Raw genomic sequence first — 27,877 nt, 5'->3', positions numbered from 1 at the left:
AATCGGCCACTCGCATCACATAATGACGTGAACGGCTATATGAATATGTTGAATCGAATTAAAAATGTGTGTGGCTTTTTTTTACTTTTATTTTGAGAGCTATTCACCATCAAGGCCGCTCTTGCCAATTCGAAATTTGAAATTCCGAAATCATTTCATTGAGTGGCTTGGAGGCGATATTGCCAGTTTTGTGGGTCATAAAATTTGTATGCCCATGTTCGATTCCAGCTTGGAAACATATCTCTGGAAATTGGGGATGTGTAAATTGAGCGGCCTTACAACAAAGGTTTTCAAATCATATAAACTCAGCTATTTTTGTTCTAGATGCTAATTTTAGCTGAGGCTTCATCTTTTTATGGCAACGCAAGTTACGGCTCGGGCGCATAGTGAACAATTTTTGTGACCTTTTATGGTAATTGTGGCCTTAATATATGCGTTAGCTGCAAAGCATTGAAGCGTTGAATAGAATAGCGATTCTATTTGTCTTTTAGTTCTTATGACCTGATATAAGTCCAATTTTTTTGTAACACTATTTATTTGAGTTGAAAATTAATTTTAACAGATAATCTATCAACCTGCCTGCCGCAGGTTATTGCAAATTTTGCGTCACAACATCATCGACAACGCAGTTTTTGCAACAAAATTTATAGTTGTTGTTGGGACTTGTATTAATTATTGGTAGGCTAGCTGGCAAGCTCTACGTGGCTTGAATCTAAATTTTCGACACTTTCACTGTGTTGTGTATTTGTTTTGGTAGAGCACTCGACGAAGACACCAGCAAACGAAACTAATTGCTTCCGTTTGCCACATTTCACCTACAGCTTTGAGCTGGATTGAGAGAAAGAAAGAAAAAGTAAAAAAAAAAATAAACTAATTTTGTTTTGACCAGTTCAGACACTGCTTTGGCTAGGCTCACTAAATGCTGCAATTCTTTTTTTTATTATTGTTTTCGTTTTTGCGTTTGCGGTTCACTGAACTCTAAGCAAATGCTTTGTTGCGTTGTTTGTTCAATTGCAAGTTAATATTGCTGACTTTTTATGTTGTTTTTTTTTCAGAAATTTGCATTTTCATCTTGCGCAAAAGCCCCAAAAGCACACACGGCATACAATATGCTAAGGCCGGCGGTGGCTTGATTGGCAACAAAAACAGAAACAACAACGAACATCATTCAAGTGACATCGACCTCTTAGGATAGGTGGACCCCAACAGTCGGAAAACGGCCAACCTGCAATTGGAATTGACTCTGTAATTCAAACAAACTGAAGCCAAAGTCTACTGGACCTTTTTAAAATACAAACAATACAAAAGGCAGTAGGCATTTACCAATATATAAAGGTAAGAAATTGAAGAATGTATCTTAATTTTTTTTATAATGTTGAACATTAACTATATATGTATTATTTAATTTGAAAATTTGACGTTTCGCATGACATGACTGGCTATGTGCTTTATCCTTGGGTCGTAACTATTTTGGTTGACTTTACGATATAGACTTGACTTCACTTTTTTTCTTTCACAAAGTGTGTTGGTTACGGTGTCACCTTGGCTTTCTTAGTCTGCCGACTTTAAATATACCACAGCCAAAAGCAGTACACTTTACTTTTACATAGTCGTTAACATTGTTTCTTGCAAGTGTATATTGCATTCGAATGTTGAAGTCTAATTGATTAGCCTTTATGTTTTACGTTATTTGCCATTAAGTGGCTGTAGGCAAATATTTCAAAGGCACCCAAACAGTAGAGCAACAATTAAATAAAACAGTAAACATTCACTGCAAACATTAAACGAACATGAAAATCAGCAAAGCTAGTGCCGGGCAGCGGCCAATGAACCGCGTTTGGTGTTGCACATGGGGCCTCATTAAGCGAGAGCAACAACAGCTGGAGCATGGATCGGAGGATGATGAGTGCCTGCCAGCCAAGTCTAAGCCTAAAGAATTTGTCATCACCGGTGGCTCCGACTCGGAGCTAAAGATTGTACACATTTCACCCAACGAAGAGAACGTTTTTCCTTACGAATATCGTCATGAGCTGCCCGGTTTGGGCATTCACAATGTGGCGCTCAGTCCAGACAGCAGCTGCATTGCAGCAGTTGGCCTGGATGGCAATCTATCACTAATCGATATAGCGGCCGGAGTGCGCCTACCCAATGTCACCCACAGTCAGGTCAGTAACTATTGGTCAACAGCCTTTGGCGGTAGCAATGATTGCGTTTATGCTGCCACCGGCAACGGAATCATCCACAAATTTGACGCAGAGATCGGTAAACTGCAGCATGCCTTTGATACAATGCACAGTGAAAACATTCTGGGATTGGCCGTCAGCCGGGATCTAACCCTAGTGGCTTCCACCGACTTTGCTGGCCATTTTACGCTCTTCGACGGCAACACAGGCCAAATAGTGCGCCGCCGCAATTACAAGCAGCCCATGCGACGTGTGGTAATTGATGCCTGTCGGCGTTTGGCGATTGCCGCCTGCGATGACAAGAGCGTTAAGCTCATTGATTTACCAAGTGGCTGGCTGCGCGACAATCTCTTCGGGCATGATGCGCATGTGATGTCCGTGGATGCTGCACCGGATGGCCAACGCTTTGTCAGCGGTGCGAGCGATGGCTCCATTAAGGTGTGGGATCTGCGCACCACAAAGAGCTCATTGGCCTTTCTCTGCGGCTCGAACGCAAACCTGTGGGATGTGGCCTTCAATAGGTTGAACAACAAGATTAGTTTTGTAGGCGATGGCAAGGGCCTGAACATTTACTATTGCCAGGGAAGCAGAGAAATGATGCTAGTATAAATCTCTCTCTTTCTCTCTTGACCTATCTCTCTCTCTCACTCGCTCTCGTTTCCTTATATTTTTGTAAAATTATTTCAAGTGGTTAAAGTAAAAAAAAACAAAAATTAGTTAAACAAGACACGCTTAAAAATCTGTCATATCTGGATAATTGCAATTTCCACGTTAATTAAAGAGGTAATTAGAAATTTCAAGTGGACTTTACAAGGACAGTTTTGCTGCTTTCTATTTTTTAATTTTCCTGGCCTTGTGCTGTTTATCGGGTTGTTTCGTTCTTGTTGTAAACGCACTTTCAAATCATTAACGAAAGGTTACTAAGTTTTATTTGACACTTTTATAAAAGTATTATAAGATTAATTCATTTTCAATAGATGTTAATATAGCGCTCAGGCTGAGGCTTTTGCATTTAACATACAGGTCTCCCCACTCGTTGTCTCTATTATGTGAGTATTCTTAGTATGCCCACACGAGTCGAATGCTGCCACGCGTGCAGACTTCCCAACTTGTTTACCCACTGTATAATTGAAATAATTTGTCTAACAAGTCCACTGTCGATTGCAAGCAAAATAACAAAAACCACTTGTTTTGTTTTCATTTGCAGCAATGATTTTTGTTTGACTGGTGTAGTGAGAGCATCTCGAGTTGTGGTCTGTCATAGTTGAGAGAACGTTAGCAAATGGCGTTTAATAAAATATTCAAATTATGCCGCAAGCTTAAAATTATTTTTGTATTTAGACATTTAATCTTATGTGCCAACTCTTAAGATTACATGTGAAAATGTTGTCTCGCATTTTTTATCTTGTGTTATTTTTTTACTTTCTTTCTTAATAAGAACCAATTACCTTGGCGCCAACTGCTTGAGCTGAGAAGAGTCGACTCTAAGCATATTCTGTAATTGCTGCAGCTCTTTTCTACAGGGATTGCAGCAAGTTGTTGCAACTCAAATGAATTCCTCTCCTCTTTCACTGCCACCCCTCCCCCACCCAATGCCATTAACAATGGTGTGGCAACGTTCCATTGTTGACATTGTTTGCTGCTCTGCACGGTGCGAGTCTCAGCGTTGACGCAATTATAACACATGACACGCTTGTTGCCACTCCATCTTGATTCACCTGGTACCTGGTCCATACCCCTTGCCTCTTTTTATGCTTTGGAACCTTAGTATAATTTGCTTAACGAGCGCAATTTAACATTTAGTTTTTTGCAATTACATTTTTATGCAAAATTAGACGTTGTCTGGGCAAACTAGTTTGTCACTGGCCAAGTAGTAGAATGATCAACACTCTACGTATTAGTCCAAATTACAGCTATTTAATGGATGGTTCTCAAATGCAAATTATTGTTAATTGTTTATAGGTTAATGGAGCAATAGTTTAATGAATACACATTATATTCAGTTTAACCATGGAGATTGCTCGCTGTGTATTTTATCTAGTGCTGGAAAACAATTCTAAAGACTCAACCATAAAATTAATTGAAATAAATAGAAATTAATTGTTTTTCAAACATTTTGTAACAAATGAGAAAAATCCAATAAAATGTGGGTTATTGTTTAGTTTCACTATACACTTATTTAGTTATAGATTATTTAAAAGAAGTGTACTAGTGTAATAATGCTTTTGGTTATGAGGCTTTGCCTACTGTCATCGTGTTTATCTATTCGAGATTAGCAGCTATTTTCATCCAAGATAAGATATAAGATAAGCCTACTATAGTAAAACGTACGAAATTCTTAACTTAAGAATCTTAAGGTTAAGTCTAGCTTTCATTGCTAGTAACTACGTTCTCCCTTTAAATTAATAAGTGCTCCCTATAAATTGAATAACTAACGGGCGGTGGAGAGACTCTTCAGCAGTGTTTTGTATTTTCGGGTTCACTATGTATATCAACTTGGATTAGTTGTGTCTGCTTTTCATTATCTGTGCCAATTTGTTTAGTGTTGTGCGCTTGCAGTCTATTGACTTTATGATAATTTTGTTATAAGCAAAATACATATGAAACAATGCATAAGCATTTGTAAGTGTTTCTCTTTCGTTTACAATGTTCCCATACAACGCTAAGCGTATTCTAGCTCAGCAAATCAAATATGCAATACATATGCAAGTTAACTTTAGCGAAAACACGAAAATATAGCTATTTTATGTTTGTTCTGCCCCACTGTGCAGTATCACCTACTCTTCAATTCCGTCTAACCGAACAATAAATCAATACACGTTTCAAGTGTAGATAACCACTACCATTAGCTTTCAATGCCGTCTCTCAGTAGAATTCTGTCATGCTCGCTCTTTCGGAGACTACACAAAAAGACCGGGCCACAGAAATGTTTACAGCTGGCAATACCTGGCTCTCTCTGTCTCGCCCTCTTCAGCAAATGAAACCTAGTTTGTTGTTAAACGTTGCCGCAGACTTTTCCAAAATTTAGCGCTCATAATTGAAACTGGTGCTAAATGAGTTTATAAAGCATAAAAAGGTGAAAAGTGTTGCGAAAGTTAGGAGTAGATTATGAAAATGGCAAAGGTAATGCAAAGAAAAAACTAAATCAAATTGCAAAAATAAAAAATAGCAGAAACGGGCTAATTGATTTTGCCGTTTTTAGGTGTGGCAATGTGTCTATTATCATTAAATAGGTTAGTCATAAGCTCTGAAGCCTTATCTAATTATACTCATTATTTTTCCGTCTTTCTTATTGTAGGCACAAAATGGAGAAACCTATGCAACATGCACTTGCACCGGCGCCTGTCGGTAAAGTATCCCAAATAGCCAACATTTTCCAACGGAAGCCGATAGAAATCCAACCCGTGGAGCAGCTAAGCGCTGTGGCTGCTGCTCATGCGGCTGCTGCTGCCGCCGCTCATCCGCCAGCGCGTACTGAATCCCACTCAGCGCGGTTTAATAACGCGAGAGCTCTCTTCGAGAAATTGGGGGTAGAGTCCAGCTCCAATGTGAGTGCGCGCCTCTTGCGCAGTAGTTCGCGCGAGGACAACATATGTGACGGCTCGGATCGATCTTCGTCACGCTCATCTGACCGCTCGCAGTCGCCACCTAAGCGACGCATGCCCTTCCCGTCTGGTGTCTCGCTCGTTCAAAACAATAACAACGCCGTCCCAGCACAGCCGCTGAACGGAGTCGAGCGTCTCAGCAAGTTTATTGTGGAACCAACAGCAGCGGTTGTGGTCACCAAACATCCGCAGCCCAATATAACGCGATTCAAATCAGAAGAGACGAGCGCTGCCACAGTGCAAGCGCCAGTGCCCACCGTTGGGTCTGTTAGCGCGCTCTTTGCCAGCACTGCCGTTGCCGACAAGCCGGAGAAGCCGGAACGTAAATTCAATTCACGTGAATTGATTGAGAAGCAAAAGAAGTGGACTTCCCACTTTACTAAGACCAAGCCGACGCGCGCCCACAGCGATCTGAATCGTTGCGATATCATTCGCACCGTTCCAGGCACAGGACTTATCATGGATGGCGAAAAGATGCCCAGGGTTATGGCCACAGGGGAAACGCCCGGTGCCGCGTTGCGTCAACATACTACGCCCCCGCCTACAGCCATACCGCCCGAAATAAAGCCGCGCATCGGCAAGATCGGCAGTCCGGTCAAGTCGCCACCGTTGCCACCCATCCCAGCAGTCAAGCCAAAAAACGTCAGTCCCGTCAAGTTTAATGTGCGCTCGCCCACAAAATGCCCCAATGAGTCAACGCCACCGCCACCCCCAGCCAAGTCAGCTGCAGTTACGGCGGCCTTGCAGCGCTCAGCCCTACTGCAACAGGAACAACAGCAGCAACAGTCGCAGATTGCGCCAGTGCCACCTGAGAAGCCACGCAAAAAGTCCATAGACCTAATCGAGGATGCGGCGGCAACTAGCCTAAGTTCAACGCCCTCGTCGTGCGCCTCGCCTACCAAGCGCGGCTCCACAGACTCGGCTCTAGCTCCAAATGTATTTAGCAGCAACTCGCCCGCTTCAGCATCTGCGTCTGCATCCGGTTCGCCTGTGGCCAGCGCCTCTTCAGGTCATGCATCACCCGTACATACTGAAGATGAAAAGCAGGAGAACGAGTCCACGGAGAAGTCAGAGCTGGAGCGCTATCACAACAGTTGTAACAACAACATAAACTTGCCACGACGAAGGTGCAGCGAAGACGAAGGTAAGTCCTTGTGCTCTCTCTCCCTCTCTCTCGCTCACACTTTACAGAAATTATTGTGCTCGAGTTCAAACACCTTGGCTTACATGAGCTCCTTCTATGCGTATGTGAGCGTATGAATGTGTGGACGTGCATATAGTATTTCTATCCATAGGCCGTAGCTATAGACTGCCCTTAAACCGCAGACTATGTTATTCCCATTATACAAGTCAACATTGTTGCTGTTGGCGTTGCTATTATTTCTTTATTCCTATGCTCCGCACAAATCGTGACTGCAATCCCCAACTCCACTGCCCTCACGTCGCATTGCATTGCGTCCCTTCCAACCCCCTGCTAAACATATCCGCTAGAAGGCAAATTCCAATATGGGTCAAACTGCACAGCAAGCGAACGGTCCAAGGCACAGACATATCGCGTATCAAATGCAGCCCCCCAATGGTCCCAAGCTGCAGCTGACGTCGACAATAACAACAACATTCCAAGCTGTGCTGCTTCCTCTACATTCGCGCTCGCTATCTGTCTTCAGTCGTCGCAATCTCTTATGGATTTTGTTGGGATTCTCTAGACATACCCAGCAATTTTCTTCTGCCCATCTTCTGTGCCGGCCAGCTCCCACATATAGAAAATTGTATTAATGCCAGATTAAGAATTTAATGATGCGTTGCTCCTCATGCCTACGTTGTGTGCCTTTCTGTGTTTATTCTCTCTCCCTTCTTTGCTTCGATTGTTGATTACAACAAAATTGGAATTTGCACACTACGCTTTCGATTTCCCGCGTTTCGTCAATTTCTTCACATTTTCCTTCGCCCTTAGCTTAAACTGGTTAGATGTATATAATGCAAAAGACCACCATATTTTATTATAATTTCCCATAAAATTTGTCGTACTGTAATGTTTATCAGTTAGATTTTATAGCCAACGCCAAGATTGCATACATTACATACAAATGCACTAGCTTTGTATGTACACATATATGTATAATTAGAGAAAAATGTGGGACCTGAAGAAAGGGAGCTTGCCACAATAGTTATTAATAAATCAGCAAAAATACAACAACATTAAGTAAAACCACGAATTTTTTTTAGACAACATCCACAGATAGAATCCACTAATGTTGCTAACCAGCAAAAATTGATATGAAACAGAAGAAATTATTTATTATTTTTAGTTTAAAAATTAAAATTTTTTTTTTTTAAATGCATTTATCCATTTTGTTTGTACTTTTACTTGTTGGATTGAATGCAATATGTCGTAGTTGAAATCGAGTTAGGTCCAACATGTTGCATTGAAATAGCATGGGCCCCAACCAGTTTTGTTAGCCCTGGTCATCATACATGGTAGTGTATCTGCTAAGTTTGAACCACTCATACAAAGCTAGGAGACTGAAGTCATCAGTTAATATTTTGCAATAATATACTTGTACTTATCTTTCGATCTGCAATTTAAAAATCCTACAAAAACAACTTTACGAATATAGTTTAGTTGCAAACCCGACCAAACCCTGCTATTTATTTGCTGCATTCAATTTAAATTTCTAACGCAAGCTTTTATAACTTCCTTTGGATAGCGAGTACATTGCTCCATGTTCCTCTATATTGCGTGGGTTTTTGACAGCCACTTGTCGCAATGCTCTCCACCGTAATTGTTCTCGTTGTTGTTGCTGTTTTTTGTGGCATAGCTTTGTTGTTATGGGTTTGTCTGTTGTAGTTTAGTGTTTGAGAAAACAACAAGTATGAAAACACCAACAGGCTAGTTTAGTTATTTTACTTGAACCATCATGGCGTTTATTGCAAAATGAAACATCGAAGAATTTAAATATGTATGTATAAGATGAAAATAATATTTTTAAGACCAACCTGCAAATTAATTTAAAGATTGTAAGCTCAAAAATATGTTTTATATGTTTGCTCTCTCTCGTTGTCCGCCATTCACTCAATTCATTTCTGACCTTTCCCAATTTGTTAGCGTTACTTGTGCAATCTGGCAGTTTGACAAGTGGCAGCCCTCGTGTTTGCTTCCATGCGTTGCGGCATCCCTTATGAAACGAAATAATTTGGCGTTGTCTTTGGCGTTTTGCGACGGGCACTTTGCCAACAGATAAAGAGAGATCGTTTTGATCGCGCTCTCTTAGTCGCTTTCTCAGCTAATGATGCTGAGAAGAATTTTCTTTAGACCTGTGAAAAAAACTTTAGCGCTCAATCTTTTAGTTCTTCAAGCGTTTCGTTGGCGTTTCCATTGATAAAGCGTCAAGAACTGTCGGTCTCTGTTTTTGTGAAAATTATATTTAACGCGTGTGACTCTTTGTAAAACTAATAAGAAATAAATTCGTTGCCAAGCTGAACTATAGAATAAAAATATTCAAAATAAATTAGAATACGTATAAAACATTTAAAAACTTATTAAAGAAACGTGTAAAATTAAATCTGTGCGTTTAACCTTTTCTTAAAGTAAACAAATATACACACTTCCAGATTTTAACCAACATCATTGATAGTGCTCATGAGTTAGATGCGTGATTAAACTGTTAGTGTCTTGCGATAGTTGTCATGGGGCTCAATTTTTCGGATGCCTGATAAGATTTCAACACTTGCGCTTGGGAACTTTTATAAATTTTAAATTAGCGTTTTGATTGTGTTTAATAATGGTTGTTTTATTTATAAATACATTTTTGTATCTGCAGATTTTTTAAATTCAAGGGTTCGCCGAACTGCCGGCGAATTTATATTATATGCATACATATTTGTGTATGTATGTGCGTACGTATGTGAATGCGTGTCAAAATATTTCTTGCTGATGATTTTGGTAGCATCTTGCAACATGGCAACAAGACACATGCGTTCAGACACACACATTCGTAGATAAAGTTTATATTTATCTTGCGATTTCTGTCTCGTTTTGTCGCTTTCACATTTGCACTCAGCATACAGAGTGTTTTGAAAACTGAAAATAATTTGTTGGTCAACAACATAGGAAACTATAAAAAATTATACTTGTTATGTGCTTGCACTTTTACATTTTTTCGCGTTAGTTAGTTGTTCTAGAATTTTTTCCTAACATTAATTTCTTTTCGACTTTGCTTGACAACAAAGCACTAAAAATGTCACCAACTATTTGATTTTTCATCGGCAAAATGATAAAATATTCATTTCATGTTTGTTTTAGTCTTTGTATGCATATAATTCTTGAAAAATAATGATAAAGACAGATTACTTTCATATCATTGCAGTAGTACAAAACTTCTGTTATATCCTATTTGTTTTTTTTAAGCTATTCTATTATTAGAATAACTAAAATTCTTCTTATTTTTTAAAATTTATATTCGCATCCCATAAAAATCACAGTAAGTCGTATTTTTCTCTCTCGACTTTTTATCATTGTATCAATTGAAGGTTGTCGCTTTGCTTTTTTTTTTTGTTCTCGCGACCTTTGCATTTGCAAATTTTCCTCAAGTGCATTCACTTGAAGCTAAAGCTAAATTAAAATTAAATTACGCATACGGCATGCCTACCAACAGCAATAATTGCATTGTCAAAACACCATTGCGTTTTTTTTTTTTTGTGATCATGGAGAGTTCTTATTGCGAATTGCAGGCAGTTGACATATTCTGTAGAGTTCTTAGGTTTTTTTTTGCGTTCAGGTTGGCAACGTGCACGTGTTTTTTAAATTTAAATTTAATCTCACTGACTTTACAAAGCCGACAAAATGATTAATTTAATGCTAACAATTTTTTGATCCATAAGGATAACTATTTGATAAAAATGTGTCTCAGTTTACGAAAACTATGCCAAGCTTGTCGAGGTTAGTAATCATCCCTAATCATTTTCGTTTATTAACAATGTGTACACAATTTTGTAAACCCTAATTGAAGAACTTTATGTTGTGTAATGATGTTTCACCTCTCATTTTCCCACTGGTATAATGCATGTGTTTGTTTTGCTTGATTGGCATTAAGTATACACCGGAGAACATATGTACCTATGCCTATACACAGAGTAGCATGTTCTTGTGTCCACTAAGTAAGTCAGACGCTAACAAAATGTCGCCACTGCTTGGCTTGCTGCTTGGCCTTACAGCGACTGGCACTACCACCAATAGTTCCATTTTAGCGCGTGTTGCTTGCCAGATTGCTCTCAGTCAGCGTGCCCAGGTCACCTACATTTACCGCTGTGTGACCTGTGTTGGTACCAACTCATCGATTCATTCGGCATTGGAGCAGGAAATATACCGTTGTGTTACTTCCACGCTGGCCTCCGCAACTCGCAGCGTAGAGGCACATGAGTTGGAGCCTTTGAGATCTACAGATAGCATGAACATATTCCATATACCGACTGCAGAGGCTGGTGAACCGTTGGTGCGACGCATTCTGGACATGCTGAATCCTCGTCAGCCACGACGCCATCTCCACAAATATATATTTGTGTGGCCAGAAGCTAGTGTGGAACAACTTAGGCAACTGTTTGAGGGCTGCTGGAGAAAACAATTGTTATTCGCACTGGCTATCAGGGACGACACGGATATATATGATTTCCAACCGTTTGGCTTGACTGGATTGGAGTTAATCACAGTGGATAGACCTGGAAATTATTTCATTGATAAGTTGAAAAATCTTCGTGGATTTACATTGCGTTTCTCAAGTTTCACAGACCAGCTACGTGCCTTGCCACTGACGCCTGTAAGAACTATAGGCTATGGAGCGACGGATGGATGTGCGGCGCGTTTGCTGGCAAAGGTTTTAAATGCAACAGCTCGGTATGTGGAACCTAAGGATCAGGATGCCTATGGACAATGTTATAAAAATGGCACAATCACTGGTGTTGTGCGAGATCTCATGCTTGGCAATTCCGAACTAGCAATAAATTTGCGATTCGTGCTTAAGTGCTTTGAGCCGCATGTTGAATCGCTTTACCCACATAGGCGAACTTTACTCTATTTGGTAGTGCCAGCGGCGCAATTACGGCCCGAATATTTAATATTTGTCACTGCCTTTCAGCGCCCTGTTTGGTTAGTGCTCGTGGCTAACTTTTTGCTTGCTCTAGCACTGTTTGCTTTGATCCAACGCATGTTGAGACGCATCAGAGGAGGAGATGTGGAGCCCTGGTATGAGATTTGGGAAATGCTGTCAAAAACTCATTTGGGACAGCCCGTGGAACGTTTTTCGCAGATAAGCTCGATGCGATGCTTCCTCATGGGCTGGATACTCTTCAGCTATGTATTGACGACCATTTATTTTGGCAAATTGGAGAGCAGCTTTGTCCAACCCAGCTTTGAGCCACAGTTGGACTCACTGGACGGTCTGAAAGCTCTTGGTCTGAAAGTCCATGGAGTTGGTAATTTTTTTGATACAGTAAAATTATCGCTCTCGGCTAATCAATATAAGCTGCTTGTGGAGCGGAGTCAAATCCATTCGCTGAAGGAGTCACTGAATAAATATGAGCTGGCAGTAGTGCGACGCAATAAAAGTTCCGCCTTTATTATGCGTGAGGACAAGGCCAAAGCATTTCTAGCTGCCACATACAGTGAGCTGGAAGCACGACCAACCTATCACATTGTGAAGAGCTATCTGCAGTCGCTGCCGGCAACATATATTGTGCCCAAGGGCTCGCCATTTCTGCAAAAATTCCAGGCCTTGTACAGCGCCTTTTACGAGCACGGATTGTTTGAGCATTGGTGGCGATTAGACGCAATGAAACGAAAACGCTTTTCATCACACTCTGATGAATTCTTTGAGAATATAGACGAGCAGGCGGATCTGCAGGCAGAAGATGAAGCTGCTAGGGATTCAGAGGGTCGGCGCAAAAAGCGCGTAGTCCTAACAATCGACATTCTTCAAGGTGCTTTTTTCATGTGGCTAATTGGAATACTTTGCAGTTTGCTGGGATTTCTACTAGAACATGCCTATATCCAATGGAAGCGTTTTGAAATGCTTCCAGTTTTATGAACATTTTCTCTTCAAGACAATTGTGCTTGAGCTCTGAGGAACTTGCCCGTATATACATTGCAAGTGTCTTTGAAACAATAAATACCCTATCTCTCTCTCTCTCTTCTTGTGTTCCACTTGCCTTGTTTGTGAACGCAAAAAGTTCATGCGACACATGTAGAACATTCGTATATAAATAGCTAGAGCCTGTATTTGTGTGTATAATATACATTGTTTATTTCCATTTTGCAGCACATATAAAATAAAACAAATTGCATTCATTAAACAAATCATTGAAACTGTCAAAAAAAAAAAAAACAACAAATTCAGTGTGTCAAAAGTCGATGTGTTCAATTAAATTCATTCACAACATTTTTGTCAAAATTCTGTAGACAACACAAACGAAAAGATAATTTTAACGTTCGCTAGTGCAACAACGTTTGCTTCGATGCTGCAGGCATGTCGAGTTCACGCCATGATCCCAAGGGTCGCTCGGATCTAGAGGAGAGCATAGAGGTGCTCAACAGCGACTTTAACTTGATGCACTTGCTGACGCCGCTGCCGGAGGAGATATTCTGTGTGCAGTCAATGGACTATCGATTGGCTAAGCACTGGCTCAACAAGCTTAACAACATGGAGTGCTACAGCATCGCAGATCGGCAAACGCGCAATGCCCATATGAGCTATTTAAGCGTCTGCCTCAATCAGAAGACCCTTCTTGGCCCTTTTCGCCAAATGCCGCCCTGCGAGCAGCTAGCCTGGTTCGACTTTAGGTCTGTAGACATGTCGGCGGCGGATGCTTGCTCCATGTCCTTGGCAAACACCAGCACATTACAGGCCCTGGCGTGCATGCTGCAGCAACAGGAACAGCAAGAGCAGCAATCAACGAGCAGACCCTGTAATACTAACTCCAGTCGCCGGCTCACATTTGCAGGCAGTAATGCGCGCTTTGCCGGCGGTGGCATTGGTGCAAATATAAAACAAAAGTACAGAACCACGCACAAACTCATATCTAAGTCCAGGCCTAAGCTGGTGCCCAGGCACTTGCCTCGCGCGCTTGCCAGTTCTTGTTCCGAAACGTCTTTATTGGCGGCGCCAAATCCGAAAACGGAAGAAAAATCGAATAGGCGTCTGAGCTGCGACGACAACAGCAACAAGAAAAATCGCACTAAGTTGATCTACGTGTTAGATGCCATTAAATGCGAGTTGCGTGGCGAGCGACAGCCTAACACTGATGAATACCTAGAGTTAGAGCTCAAGCGCTATAGAGAATTTTGTGCCCGCCGCAGGCCCAAAACAAATACAAAGCAAATGGAAAATGGCGTTGCTAAAGGTTCAGATCCGACCAAGGAGCGTATTTGTATATTGCTGAGCCTGCAGAACGATTTAGTCAAATTGCTTTCAGAGTAACCCATAAAATGTGTTTGTGATCAATAAAATCTATTGTTTTAATTAAATTTGTATAGCAAATCTTAACTGCCTTTACATTAAGTATAAATATATTTATATATACATATATATTGCAACTGAGAATAATGAACGACTTAAATGGGCAAATCTTTTATGTATTTGCAGGTCGAAAATCTATTGATGAAACACAGCAGGAACAAAAACATTCCAACGGGTCACCGCAGCGTGGTGCAAGCAAGCGTAGCAGCATCATTGTCAACATGCCTGCTGCTGGGTTGGGACAGCGTCCTCCAAGCATCATTTCAACAACCGGCCAAGAGGAGAGCATGCCTAAAATGCAGCCGCAGGAACATGATCAAGTGGAGGATTGCGATCAGCTGCATATGCTCAATTATGTAGATGTAGGCTATCGGCTCAATCCCGATGGTAGTGAGTCCCATGAGACTTACGCCACCGAGGCAGATCTCTATGACACGGCCAAGGTGAGCGACATGCAGCGTAAGTTTCATGGTGCCAACGGGTTTGTCCAGGAATCGAGCACCGTGTATGCTATTATCAAGCCCGAGCAGCCGCAGTTAGAGTCACAGTCGCAGGTGTTAGCAACGCAGACACGCCTGCTGCAATCGCCCACGTCGAGTGTGGATGGTTCGCCCTTACATCGCAATGCCTACAATTCACCGCCTGTGGGCGTGGTTTCACCCATTAGAAGACACAACAGCGGGGAACAAAATGTTGGGTCGGGAGGGGGCAGTGGTAAGCCCACGCCACCTATGTCGCCTGGTCACAGCAAGGGCGTTGCACCAATTGCTTCAATAGATACACATGAAGATGATGAGGAGAACGAGTTATCAATAGAGATTTCAGAGCATGAACAGTTGGCAGAGTCTGTGCCCGATTTGCCGGGGCGCTGCATGCCCGCTCATGGCGGCCTTGAACTGAAAGACTTGGAATATGTGGGCACTAGCGCCGGCGAGGAGAAACAGGATGCTTTGCAGCATTCGAAGTGCAGCCAACTGAATGTAGATATAATCGATGATGTGGTCGATGATGTGGTGCATGTGACCAACACAGCAACAACAAGTTCCATTGTTATTCCTGCTTCAGTAGCTGCTTTATCTCCAGTTCCAGCGATGCCACGCGACGACAGCTTGGCAGATGCCATGACAGCTGCTGAAGCTGAACGACTGTTGAGCTCAAGGTAAGCGCTGCCGCTCTTGGCGTCCTTTTCACTTATTAGTAACTATTTGTTAGCAAGTTGCATCTAAATAATTTTGTAGTTCTACTTACTTCAACATTTTTTTTTTTTTTTACATTAAAGGTATTCTTAATTTACCATTATTCCTTTAGAATTCATAAGATGCCTGTACTGTTCTGTCTTAAACCGTTGCTGACCATTCATTATGTTGTCCTTGCATTCTCTGTAGGTGCAAGCTGTACAAGCATTAACATTACTACGTTAACTGGCCCTGCTTTCTATAAATCGTTATTCATTTGCATCATCATGATGCAGTGGTCGCACCATCAAACTTGTAATTGTAAGTGTGAGTTAACAGTTCGTCTGTCATGCTGTCACTAGCGCACTGCGCCTAACATCAAAAGTCTTCTGAACCCAACACACTTTGTAGTCCCTTTTATGAGGCACAGCCGTTGATAGCAGTTTGGGCTGCCTTGAACCTTAGCCCATTCACTGGCGCTCCTACGCTCTCACTCCTCCCATTACCAGGCCCAGGCTTGGCGCCCAGGCACTGCATCAATTTGTTTAATGACATCGTTTCGAAGCACGCGCCAGAAAGTGCACTTTAAATTATGTTCCGCCAGTCAACTTCTCAGTACTGGCTCTAATTCTGGTGTTGGCCACGTCGCGCAGGTGTGGCATCAACCATCCGTGTTTGCGTTTTTTGAGTGTTGCCCATTTGTTGATCCTGTCCTCGATTGCCCTCGCTATTGAGTTATGTTTTGTTGTAATATACATATCTGCCGTTCTGCTCTGACTAAAAAAATATCCAACTTCACCGTTCTTTTTGTATTGCTAATCATTTTGATGTGCGACTGTTTATTATGACCAATTTAACGCTTGCACCGCCAAAAGCTTCCGCGTAATTTTAGTCTGGCATCTTGCACGCAAAAAAGCAATTTCACTATTACGTAAATAAAAGAAAGAATTTCTTTCTCTTTTATTCGAGGACTAATATAATTTGATGTGAGTAAATAAAACAATGCATAGCAGGAATTGCTTAAACAGCAATTGTGCTCAAGAGCGTTGAGTCCTTTTTTAAGCCTGAGAAGCGCTCTTTTGCACTCTTAATCTCTTGGCCTTCGGGACTGTAACTTTCGCTCTCGCTTTCTCACTTTGTATATGCGTGTGGTTGAAACTTAACTCTTTTAGTTTGGAACAGTTTTCGTCTAAAGTTTTTGAGTGGCTGCAACGAAGCGCGTGCTGCCGCTGTTATTGCAACTCACCCATGTTAATGCAGAACTCAATCCGCATTTGAGCAACAGAAAACAGAAACAGTAATCACATGGTTGCCAGTTGGTATTCGTCTCGCCTCGTTCACGGTTTGTGTGGAACTGTTGTCCTAATAATTGTTGGCGTTGATTTAAATCGTTTAAATCAACATTTTGTTACCAAGTGAAAAATACTTAAACATAGCATAAAAGCACGAGAAAGCTAATAAGTGCGTGAGGGAATTAACTATCAACAATGTTTGAGTCTTTCAAGTACGTCACGTTGCGCCAAAGAAATTGCATCGACCTATGACTGCATAGAGATATCAACGCAACGCAAAGGAAAAAAATCCATAAAATTTACACTGCATATGGGTATGTGCACTATATATACGAGTATATATATGTATACCACCAATACTTAAGCTTCTTATTGTTTATGTTTCGAGTTGAGCGCTGATGTCACCGATGTGCTGTTAATGCATATGCTTAGTTTTCCTCCTAACTCACATACATGTTCTGTTTTGTTTATCGAATTGTTCTTGTCCAGCTTGTGGCCCTCGTTAGCTTTTAATAAGACGTCAATCGGTTAACAGTCATTACCATAGTGTATCTTTACTACAAATTTAAACTATTAAACTTATATGTGTTGGTAGACGCTCGCAATCTGCAGCAAGTAGTCAGAATTCCTTGCATTTATGGTACATGTGTTTACTTCATTATTATATTACATATATTATTTTTATAAATTTGTTCACATTTTGTTGTTATAAAATCTATATTCAATGTAGAAAATCAAGTGATATATATTACAAATTATGTAATGTCGCATTATATGAAACTAAATTATTTAATTGAATTTCGTACTGATTTATTTGCAAACTGCGTCTGCTCTTAGCCACGTGGATTGCCCTCAACTAGGACATGCAGTCCTAGCTTGCAGTTGTGAATGCCAACGCGCTACTCCTGTAATTATCGTTTGGGAAACACTTTAAAATTGCTGCATTACCGCTGTTGGCTAGCGATGTCAATTTATTATATTTATATATTTCACTTTCTGCTCTCGATTGAATTTCGTAGTGCTCACATTTATTTAAACTATATAAACTAGTAGCTAATATTAACTATAAATAAGAATTAGCATGGGTGTGTGTAGCGCTTAGACCTACAGGTGGGGCATCTGATTGAATGCAATTCAAATCTACGTCAATTTTCTCCAGTTCAGTTGTTAATATTCTTTCGAATGAATCTTCAGAATGAACTGCTGGTTATAAAATCACTTTGACTGCTCTCTTAATTTAACTATTAATAAGAAAAGCTACTTTGGTTGCGCTTGTTATTTTTGGTTGTGACGCTCTCTTGAAAATTCACAACTGACTAAACCATTTATTATAGCTCTCATTTATCACAATGATGGCAAGATTGTTTTAGCAATGACGTCATATTGTGGTGCCCAGTGTTAGCTGGAAAATAGCCTTGCACATTTTACTCCACTCAAAAATTGCCTCGCTCAAGAGAAACAGGCGAACAGCTCGGCAGGGAGAGAGGAATAGAGAGAGAGAAAGATGAGTGAGTGAAAGCTTCCCAGCTGTGTGATTATTGTTCATCTCTTTACTAAGTTATGTGGCTGTTCTCGTTTAAATGAATTAAATTTCTTTTTAATTATAAAACAATATACGCTGACCTTTTTTATTTTAACATGTACGTACTCAGTTAGAAACAAAGATGTTTATTTGACTTAATATGATATGAACTAATGCGACCCACTTAAATGCCCCTCTTTGGGCTATTGCCTGTTTGCTGGTCCGCTCTCAAAAGTAGGCAACGTCATCGCTTTTCTCACGCTTTGTTTGTTCACGACAACAATAACAATGAGAGTTCGTCTATGCCCGACTCTAGGTATAATTGCATTTGTTTTTACTTTTTCATTTTGCTGTTGGCGTTTTTAAATTCTCGTTTCGCTGGCCACATGCTCATTGCTTAGCAGTTTATCGTTCAGAAATTAACAAGAGAAGGCACTTGAGTTTATGTATTAAACTGAGGTCAATTGTCCTATGAGGTAGTCAACGGGACGTTTTCCAAACATATGTATATTGTTTCTTTAATTGTACAACGTATTTTATGCTAATTTATAGCCAGCTACTTTGCTTCCTAATGACTAGATGTTAGAGGAGGGGTTAGTGTATTTACGTGTATTGGCTCTTTCTCAAAATCGTAAGATGCACCATATGCTTACAACTGTATGCTCTAGCTATTGTTTGTCCAACTTAGCTGATTAGCAAAGGATATCAGCTTTGCCAATTGTTGGCTGCAATTAGCACAGACTATATATATATACAATATATCAGAAAACAAACAGACGCACACACGCACTGCTTCGTCGACTTAGTTAGTCAGTTAGAGTGTAGAAACTTGGGCACTGAATGCACCAACATCCAACAGAATCTGTGGCCTCTCGACTAGGGCTGTTATACCGTGTGCTGGGTTCCGAATGTGTCATTGCTGGGCGATTGGTTTTAAACAAACATTCTTATTAAAACTGAGTTATATTTTACTTTAAGTTAATTTACTTTAAAATTTATATTTAATTGCATTTATTTTTTTTACCTGAAGCAGTTAATTGCATTTTAAATTTTATTTTATTAATTCTTAAGCATAGCTCGTATTGCATGTAAGCTTACTTTTTTTATATATGTATGTGTTAATTTTAATTTCTGTATATTTACATTTACTGTTTGACTGCATTTCTTTCCTTTATATGTTTTTAATGTATATGTATTATTGCCTGCCTTTGTTTGTTCTGTACTGTACTATGCTGTATATGTTTGTGCTTGTGTCATGCTGTAGCATTTTGGAAAACAAAATCAGGTTCGTAAAACCTACAATATTCACTCATGTATGTACTATGTATATGATTATTTATGTAAACATCTTAATATTACCTTTGCAGGCAACAGTCGCTGCTATCGGACGAGCAGGCCAAGGAGGTTGAGCAGATACTTAACGCATCGCCCATTGTAGGCGGGGACGTTGCTGCCGTTGTTGCAACAGCAACATCATCGATCAGCATTACGAATCTCATCGACGATACAACAATCCAGGTGCAGCAGGGTATACGAATCGCAGCTGTTTCAGCGCTTGTAGAGCCAGAGCGCGAGCAGGAGGAGGAGCCAGAAGAAGACGAACAGCTCCAGATTGAAATTGAGGTTAAAGAGGATATATATCGACAGCAGCTAGATGAGGACTTTGACTCCGATGACGTTGAGGCTGTGGATATTGTGGGAATAGGGCACGCGCACGCGCTTAATGCTACTTTTGTCAAGGCGGACAGCACTGAGACCGAAACAACCACAACGACAACAACACCATCAACGGCAACAGCGACCACGACAAGGCACGACGACGACGAGCCAGAGTGGTTGCGCGATGTGCTCGAGGCGCCTAAACGTAGTCTTGAGAATCTGCTTATCAACTCAGTTACGGGTCAAAGCATAGGTGCAGCCGCAATTCAACTTGAGAACGGCGGCTACGACAAGCATGCCGATTTGAACCAGACGTATATAACCGGTGAGTCGTTGCACGAGTCTATAGTGTCCGTTGAATCGACACAGTCGGATGCAACACTCAACCAGACGACGACCATCGACGACAGCATCATCTCTAGCAAGCACAACTCCACCTACTCTCTAGCCGACGTCGAGCAGGCCACCAGCTCTGTAATCCTTAGCACTGGCCTCTTGGAGTTAGACGACAGTCAGTATTATATACCAGAGTATCCACCTGTGCGGAGCAAGGAGGTGCTTGTCGAGGCAGGCGTGCACTATTTCGAGGATGGCAACTTTTGGATGGAAGTACCAGGTACAAAAATAAAGCTAACCGATTGATATGATACTGATATAACAATCTTTGTTTATAGGTCTGTTAGACTTTGATGACGACGATTGTTCGTATCCTCCGATCCCTGTGCGTAAGAATCCCAGGGTGCGCTTCAGTTCCGGGCCGATACACGTCTACTCCACGTTCTCAGTGACAGATTACGATCGCCGCAATGAAGATGTCGATCCGGTCGCCGCTTCGGCCGAGTATGAGCTGGAGAAGCGTGTTGAGAAGATGCACGTCTTCCCAGTTGAATTAATGAAAGGTCCAGAGGGCTTGGGTCTTAGCATTATTGGCATGGGTGTTGGCGCTGATGCAGGCCTAGAGAAATTGGGAATATTTGTTAAAACAATCACTGACAACGGCGCCGCGGCACGTGACGGGCGTATACAAGTGAGTTTTTTATTTATATGGAATGTGAAAACGAATAACTTACTATGGTTCTTGCGGCAGGTCAACGATCAGATAATCGAGGTGGACGGTAAAAGTTTGGTGGGTGTTACCCAAGCGTATGCAGCGTCTGTGCTGCGTAACACATCTGGACTAGTAAAATTTCAGATCGGTCGCGAACGCGATCCTGAAAACTCTGAGGTGGCTCAGCTTATACGACTTAGTCTACAAGCAGATCGGGAAAAGGAAGAACGCATTAAGCGGTACAAACAGCACAGGCTTTTACTGTTTGAACACTACTTACATTACTATATTATCCACAGGCAACAAGAAGAGTATTTACGTCGCACGTTAGATTATTCCGAGGACTCTACACAGCCAGTGTCCGCGAATTCAAGTGTTTGCGAGGGTCCCTCAAGTCCTGTGCAAGTTGAACATCCCATGGAGGTGGAGGCCACACACTCGCAGGAAGTAGAGTCGCTAAAGCGATTGCTACAGGAGGTTCGTCTACAGATTTACCATTTCATTATCCGTTTCCAAAATTTTATTACAGCTGTGCTAAATAAACTCTAATTCTCATTTTTTTCTCTCGATTTTGCTGAATTTCAAATATTTGGATATTGAAACGCAGCATAAAGCGGTAAATTGGTCTTCAAATAAAACTCTCTAAAATATGTCAATTCAAGCAAAAGCACATTACGTCTGATTTTAGTTGAACATAAAATTATTTAAATTAGAACTGTAAATATCTTTACTTAATGTTTTTATTGTCTTCATCGTCTTATAATTTTGGTTTTTGTTTTCGGCTTTTGTTTTTGTGTACTCCAGAGCGAAATGGGTTGCCTTGTTAAGGAAGAAATAATACAAAATCTGAAACGAAAGGTTTGTTTAATTTATTTTTTGCTTTCATTATTAATTTATTAACTCAAATACACATACACATATGCATATTTCATTCGGTCGTCTCCTAAAATGCTATTGCTCAACTGATCTGTCTTTTTTTGTTTTACTTAGCTGGTTAAGCTAGAAACGACGGGCAATGAGAACGAGCTGCTTAGCGAGCGCTTGCGCCAAAGTGAACGAGAGCTGGGAAACATTAAAAAGGAGGGAGCCAATTTGCAGAACATGCTGCAGCAATCGCAGGCGCAGTATATGGCGCTGGACAAGAAGTATAACAAGGCCAAGCGATTAGTTCGCGAATATCAGCAGCGTGAATTGGACATGTGTCATCGTGAGGAATTCTACCAACAGCTGCTGCAGGAAAAGGACACCGAGTACAATGCGCTAGTTAAGAAGCTCAAAGATCGCGTAATAAACTTGGAGCACGAACTGCAGGAGACTCAGCGCAAAGGCGGCTTCCCGGTTGGGCTGCCGTACGACAGTGCTACATTGAAGTTGACTCCCCAGATGATGCGCAAGACGCCTCCTAAGCCGCTATTCCACAAACTTGAGACAGAGTTATCCGACACAGAAATTTCGGATTTGTCGCCCGATGGCGACGGCGTCAAGACGGCTACCGTCGAACGCAAGGTTCCTGTTAAGGATGAATTAGATGCAGCAGTTCCGCAACACGAGCTGCTGGATAACTCAGTTAACAAAACCAAAATTGAACTAGGTAAGTGAACCTGTTATCATTTTCTATACATTCGAGCACATCATATCATAAATTATTTGTTTTTTTTTTTTTTTGCTAATGCTAAATATTTTAATTAATGACATTATGTGTTCTCTTTCAATGTTATAACGCTTTGTGCTGTGTGCTTAATATTTAATATTTCTCTTTCTTTCTTTCTCTTTGTCTGACAAAACACTCACTGTATTTGGTTGTTTGTTACCGGCGCCTATTTTATTGTTTTTCTGCGTGCCTGTTCGTTTTGTCTATCAATTTGATTGTATTACTCGTTCGCTTGTTTGTGTCGCTTGTTTAATTTTGTGACCGCCACACCCACAATGCGACTGCTGTCCTCACAAAAAAAAAAAAAAAAAAAACCAACAAATCGTTTCTAAACCAAAGCATCCCGTGGGGGTTTAGCCAATCGCCAGCTGCCGTCGGGTAACGTCTCTAACGGCACTACTGGCTCCAATGGTGATTTGCTGTCCAATGGCAATGCGGTGAGCAAGCACAGCAGAAGCAACAGTCGCAGCTCGGACTGCACGCTAGACGACAGTGATGACGAGGCTGAAGTTGCCGCAGAAGAGACCGGGGTAAATCTGACAACGACAGGTATGTCTTCGTTGCATGACACCATCAGTTTGTCCAACGGTAACTCGCATCTACTAGCCAACGTCAACAACCTGCTGCAACACCATCCGCCAGCCTCGAACGCCATCATTGGCAGTGGCATTGTGCCGTCCTCAAATGGACATTTGGGCACCACAACTGCCATACTGCTGAATTCAACATCATCGGCCTCATCCAGCTCGTCCAATCAGTCCACAGCGCGTGAAGCGCAGATCAACCAGTTGTATGCTCAGGTGCACAAAGATCCCAGCAAGCACCAGCAACAGCAGCAGCAGCAGCTGCAACAACAGCAGCAACCGCAGCAGCATCAGTTTAAGAGCTCGCTCGGCTCGCCAGCGGACAATGGCAGCGGCTTAAATGACTTTTATCGCGGCAGTATGACAACCTTTGGCAATGTCGGTGGTGCAAACATCAGCAGTGCCAGTAATCGTGATCTCAACAGTTCATATGACTCGATACTCGGCTCCAACGATAAACTCTCTGAGAACGATCAGGCCGAGAACTGGATGTATCCAAGTCGACGTCGTGTAGCGCCTAATGGCGGCAGCAAGCTTCCTGGCTCCAGTTTTACCGAGCAGCTCAGTCAAGCGTTATCCGATCGCGAAAGGTGCGTGCTCACACATACACAATGAACACAAATTTATAGCGAATCGTTGTTCAACTTTTGCAGGCGCCTTGGTGACGGCTCCTCACGCCACTCTAGCGATGACTACACGGAGATCAACAAAAGCCAAAGTGTTGCGGCAATCAATTGCAAGACTCTCATCAACGAGATCCGCCAGGCGGTCAACGAAGCACAGCCAAAAGGTGAACTATGCACCAAAGGTTTATAACAATTCTACGCGTAGATAATAAACTCTCTCTCCAATAGAAGACTAACTCCTTTGACCAAATCAAACGATATTTTCATTGTGTTCATTGTAAAGACATTTGCGTTAACTGTTGTACTACTAAACCCATTACTATAATACTTGTTGTTATATCTACACATGCATATATATATATACATATGCAGATTCCTGTGTTTTTATTGTGACTATGACTATGAATATGATTATATCAGTCTTCATTCATTGCGCAGTTCATTCATGTGCTCTTTCACCCTCTACAAAAGTATTTCTGTTGATGCGCTCTTTAATGGTGAAAGCAATCATACTAACAGCAGTTTTCTCTTTATTTTTGTCTTGCTTACTATAATACACTGTTCATCACCTAAAGTTAAACAAGTTGTTCCACAATCACTCTCTCCGCCCGGCACAGTGCCCTGGCAACAACAGCACCATCAACAGCCACAATCTGGCCACGCCACTGGTCCACCTTCGCCCACTAGCATGTCATCTGGTTGTTCTTCGCCCGGCTACTCACCCAGTCGTACCCTAGATCTATCTGGCTCTAGTTCTAGCTTCTCAGATCGCAAGGCGGCCGCAGCTTGTTATAATTATAAAGGTGGACCTGTACACGAGTGGACCAAAGAACAGGTTTGAATTGAATCGTAGATCTTTGAACAATTTAAACAAAATTAATACTTTTTTTTTTGCCAGGTGGGCCATTGGCTCATGGGCATTGAGCTCGAGCGTTATATACCTGTGTTCAAGGAACATAATGTGGAGGGAGGTGCACTGTTAACACTCGACTCAAAGGACTTCAAAACGCTGGGCGTTTGTGGCGATGATAAGCATCGACTAAAAAAACGCTTGAAGGATCTGAAGGCAAGCATCGAGAAAGAGCGCAAGGATATGGAGCGAGAACGTCGCGAGCGCGAAAAGGCCATACGCAAGGCCGAGAAGAAGGCGGCCAAAAAAAAGTAGTTGAATTTTAGTTGTTAAGCCCACAAAGTAGCCAAAAACAAAAACGTAATTAGCCTACGTATATACATAAATATATACCGCATAACAGTTACATGGTAATGATAATTAGCTTAGTGTTAAATACCAAACATAATTTATTTGTATAACAAGTACACTTATATCTATTACATACACATACGTACTAAATTTTAACTTATTGAGCATAGTGGAGCGTAGACTTAATTATAAACTATTCTTAATAATACAGACACATAGAACAGACCACAGTAGCAGGATCTGGCTTAGAAACTTGTGACACCTTACCAGACCCAAGACTCCATCCCACACCCAACGATTCCAAAAATGAAGCTGACAACAAAGACATAGACACAGAAAATAAACTGAGATGAGAACACGTTGGGACTGACTGATTTTTACGATTAAATTCTAGAAAAAAATATGACGGGTTATTTTATGGGAATGCAACTAAAAGCAACAATATATAATAACAAAACTACACCAACAACTGAAGTTAAATTGAATTGAAAATGCGAGAAAGAAAATGTTTAAGGAATTAGCTGAATAGACTTGAGGCAGCAATCCAAGCAGCGTCTGCAAATAACGATATTACAATAAACTTACATATAGGCACTTAACCGTACATTATGATATTTATCATTAATAATATGTGTAATATTTAAGTTAAAATCCAAAAATTCGGCTATATATGTAATGTCTTGTCTTTTTTATTTTTTTATATGTATAAGAATATTCTCTTAATCTTATTCTGTGCAATTTAAAGACTTGGCCTCATATTGAATATTCCAACCAGCCTCTATATGTGAAATAGTAATTGCATTGTGTTGCCTTTGTTTAATTAAAGCAACCGATTGCAATATCATATGTATGTTAATTGTACTGCTTGCTAAAGTATTGTAAAGTATGCATAAGTATGCCTCAATATCATTTAAGTACTTAAGTAACTCCCTGAACAACAATATCAACAACAAGAGCATCATCATCATCAAGAACCACAACAACAACGACAACGACATACCCGAACAACAGCAGCAAAAACACGACCATTTCAATTCTCTTCGGCACACAGATAAGTCATTTTTTCTTTTATATACATACATACATTCATAGTACGTTTGTGTCTGTCTACCGGTGTGAGTGTGTTTTATATTTAGTTTGTGTAAATATGTCCAAGTATTTTAGAGTTATTTGTAGTCTTATTTAAAACTATTTTTATATTTCTGTTGCAATAAAACATATATTATTTATGTTTCTTTAAGAGAAAGATAATTTACTAATTATATTTAATCCAGATGTTTAGCCCCAAGAACCACTTGAACTTTGACCTATTAGGAAAAAAACTTACCAACTAGATCTATTGTTTAATTGACCATTAGCATATAATATTTAACAACATACGATACATACATATATACGAATAATCTCTTCCCAATTACCAATCTCTTATCTCACTCTTTTACTCAATCTGTATTTATATTTGACTTTTAAGACCCCGATCGTGACCCATGTGGCAGCTACACGCTGCCCAAAGTCGTCGACGATCGGCAGTGCATATTCACCGCATGTGCATTAGTCACTCGTCTCGTCGCAAGTCCTTATAATAGCTTTTGAAAAGCTCGCCTCTAAACAGTGCCACAACATCAACCGTTGACAAACTAATCAAAAAACAAAATAGATTACCAGAATATATGCTCAGACAGGTCTAATATATACATATTCTTCTAAATTAAAATTTTAATTGTTGTTCAAGTAAAAGTATTTAAGAAAAACAAAATTCAACGACTAGATACTCGACTTATCTGAGCATGGGTTATTTTTAATTTTAACAAAACTTATATTGAGGGCATTCAGAAGCAGTTTTTACCTGCCGCTTTCTAAAGCTTAATACAACACTTAAGCTATAAGATATGTCGGACTGAATGCCAACTGAATGCCATAAAGTTGTTATTTTTATACATGTTTTTCAGTTTCACATTTATTTTTGAGTGATTGTTGAAAAATTATTCATCACACAAAAAAAGAAAACCAAATCAAAAGGAACTATACAAATTAATCAAATATATTTTGACTGTTGCCTTGAAATTCTTAAAGAGTAAAGATCAGTCGCATATAAACAAACGAAATATTTAACGATCTACAAACACACACATTCGTGCCTTTTTCATTGCGAAAAACCGTCCCACAACTAAAATGAAATGAAAAACCTTGTAGCAAACATGAGAAAATATTTTGAACAAAACATTAAAACCTAACAACAATCGAAGCTTTTACGCTTACCATTAGTAGATCGATCTCTTGTTTAATCGTGTCAGCTGTTCTTTGTGACCAGATGCAAAAACCGAATATGTTGAACCATTTTATATTCCGCAATGGCCTTAAACATTAAAATGAAGTATATTACCCACTAGAAGAATAATTTTGCTTGTAGTTTTCGAAAAAAAATTTTAATAATCGTATCCACTTATTTCCCAAATTATTGCAAAAAAGTGAATCTGGTTTTTGGGGCTTTTGAAATATCTTTTTTTGTTTGGGTACATACATTTTTCTTTACTATATTTTTCTGTGTGAGAGTGAGTACGTAATAAAAAGAGAAAGAATTAACTCTTTGAATAAATTAAATAAGCGAAACATGCTCTTGTTGCTTTAGCAAGCAAAACAATTAAGTACACAAAATATACATACAAAAATTCAAAGACAATTATTTGGCTAGTTAATAGATATAATCGTCAAATCGGTACAATTGAAGTCAAAATTAAATCTGCGCATTATTTAAATATAAAATAATACTGTCTCGCCATTGAACAATGAATTATACTCCAAATAAAAAGTAAAGTTTCAAATA

At 40.4% G+C, this 27,877-nt stretch overlaps 4 protein-coding genes across 18 annotated transcripts; all 4 read left to right on the top strand.

Annotated features, from left to right (window-relative positions):
- Positions 1–1,221: 1,221 nt before the first annotated feature.
- Positions 1,222–27,877, top strand: LOC108599808. Of its 15 annotated transcripts, XM_017986892.1 has the most exons (16): positions 1,222–1,335; positions 5,482–6,932; positions 14,422–15,454; positions 19,549–19,569; positions 19,652–20,559; positions 20,618–20,970; positions 21,031–21,230; positions 21,291–21,468; positions 21,599–21,607; positions 21,796–21,849; positions 21,982–22,582; positions 22,982–23,191; positions 23,249–23,816; positions 23,880–24,016; positions 24,428–24,687; positions 24,751–27,877. In XM_017986892.1, exons 2-16 carry the CDS (start codon positions 5,489–5,491, stop codon positions 25,015–25,017), a joined length of 6,243 nt encoding a protein of 2,080 aa, XP_017842381.1. In that variant the 5' UTR covers positions 1,222–1,335; positions 5,482–5,488; the 3' UTR covers positions 25,018–27,877. The 15 variants fall into 15 exon arrangements, with proteins under 15 accessions (XP_017842381.1, XP_017842376.1, XP_017842378.1 ...); XM_017986887.1 differs by having other exon boundaries at positions 23,000–23,816; XM_017986889.1 differs by having other exon boundaries at positions 22,982–23,816; positions 24,470–24,687.
- Positions 1,791–2,792, top strand: LOC108597932 (WD repeat-containing protein 61). Its single transcript, XM_017984548.1, has one exon. It carries the CDS (start codon positions 1,791–1,793, stop codon positions 2,790–2,792), a length of 1,002 nt encoding a protein of 333 aa, XP_017840037.1.
- LOC108597887 lies at positions 10,966–12,867 on the top strand. Its single transcript, XM_017984505.1, has one exon. It carries the CDS (start codon positions 10,966–10,968, stop codon positions 12,865–12,867), a length of 1,902 nt encoding a protein of 633 aa, XP_017839994.1.
- Positions 13,172–14,309, top strand: LOC108599810. Its single transcript, XM_017986901.1, has one exon. It carries the CDS (start codon positions 13,306–13,308, stop codon positions 14,254–14,256), a length of 951 nt encoding a protein of 316 aa, XP_017842390.1. The 5' UTR covers positions 13,172–13,305; the 3' UTR covers positions 14,257–14,309.

Source organism: Drosophila busckii, chromosome 3L (assembly GCF_011750605.1).
Source record: "Drosophila busckii strain San Diego stock center, stock number 13000-0081.31 chromosome 3L, ASM1175060v1, whole genome shotgun sequence".
NCBI classification, from domain to species: Eukaryota; Metazoa; Arthropoda; class Insecta; order Diptera; family Drosophilidae; genus Drosophila; species Drosophila busckii.
The sequence above is the reverse complement of the archived record's forward strand: the minus strand, read 5'-3'. Positions and strand labels throughout refer to the sequence as shown.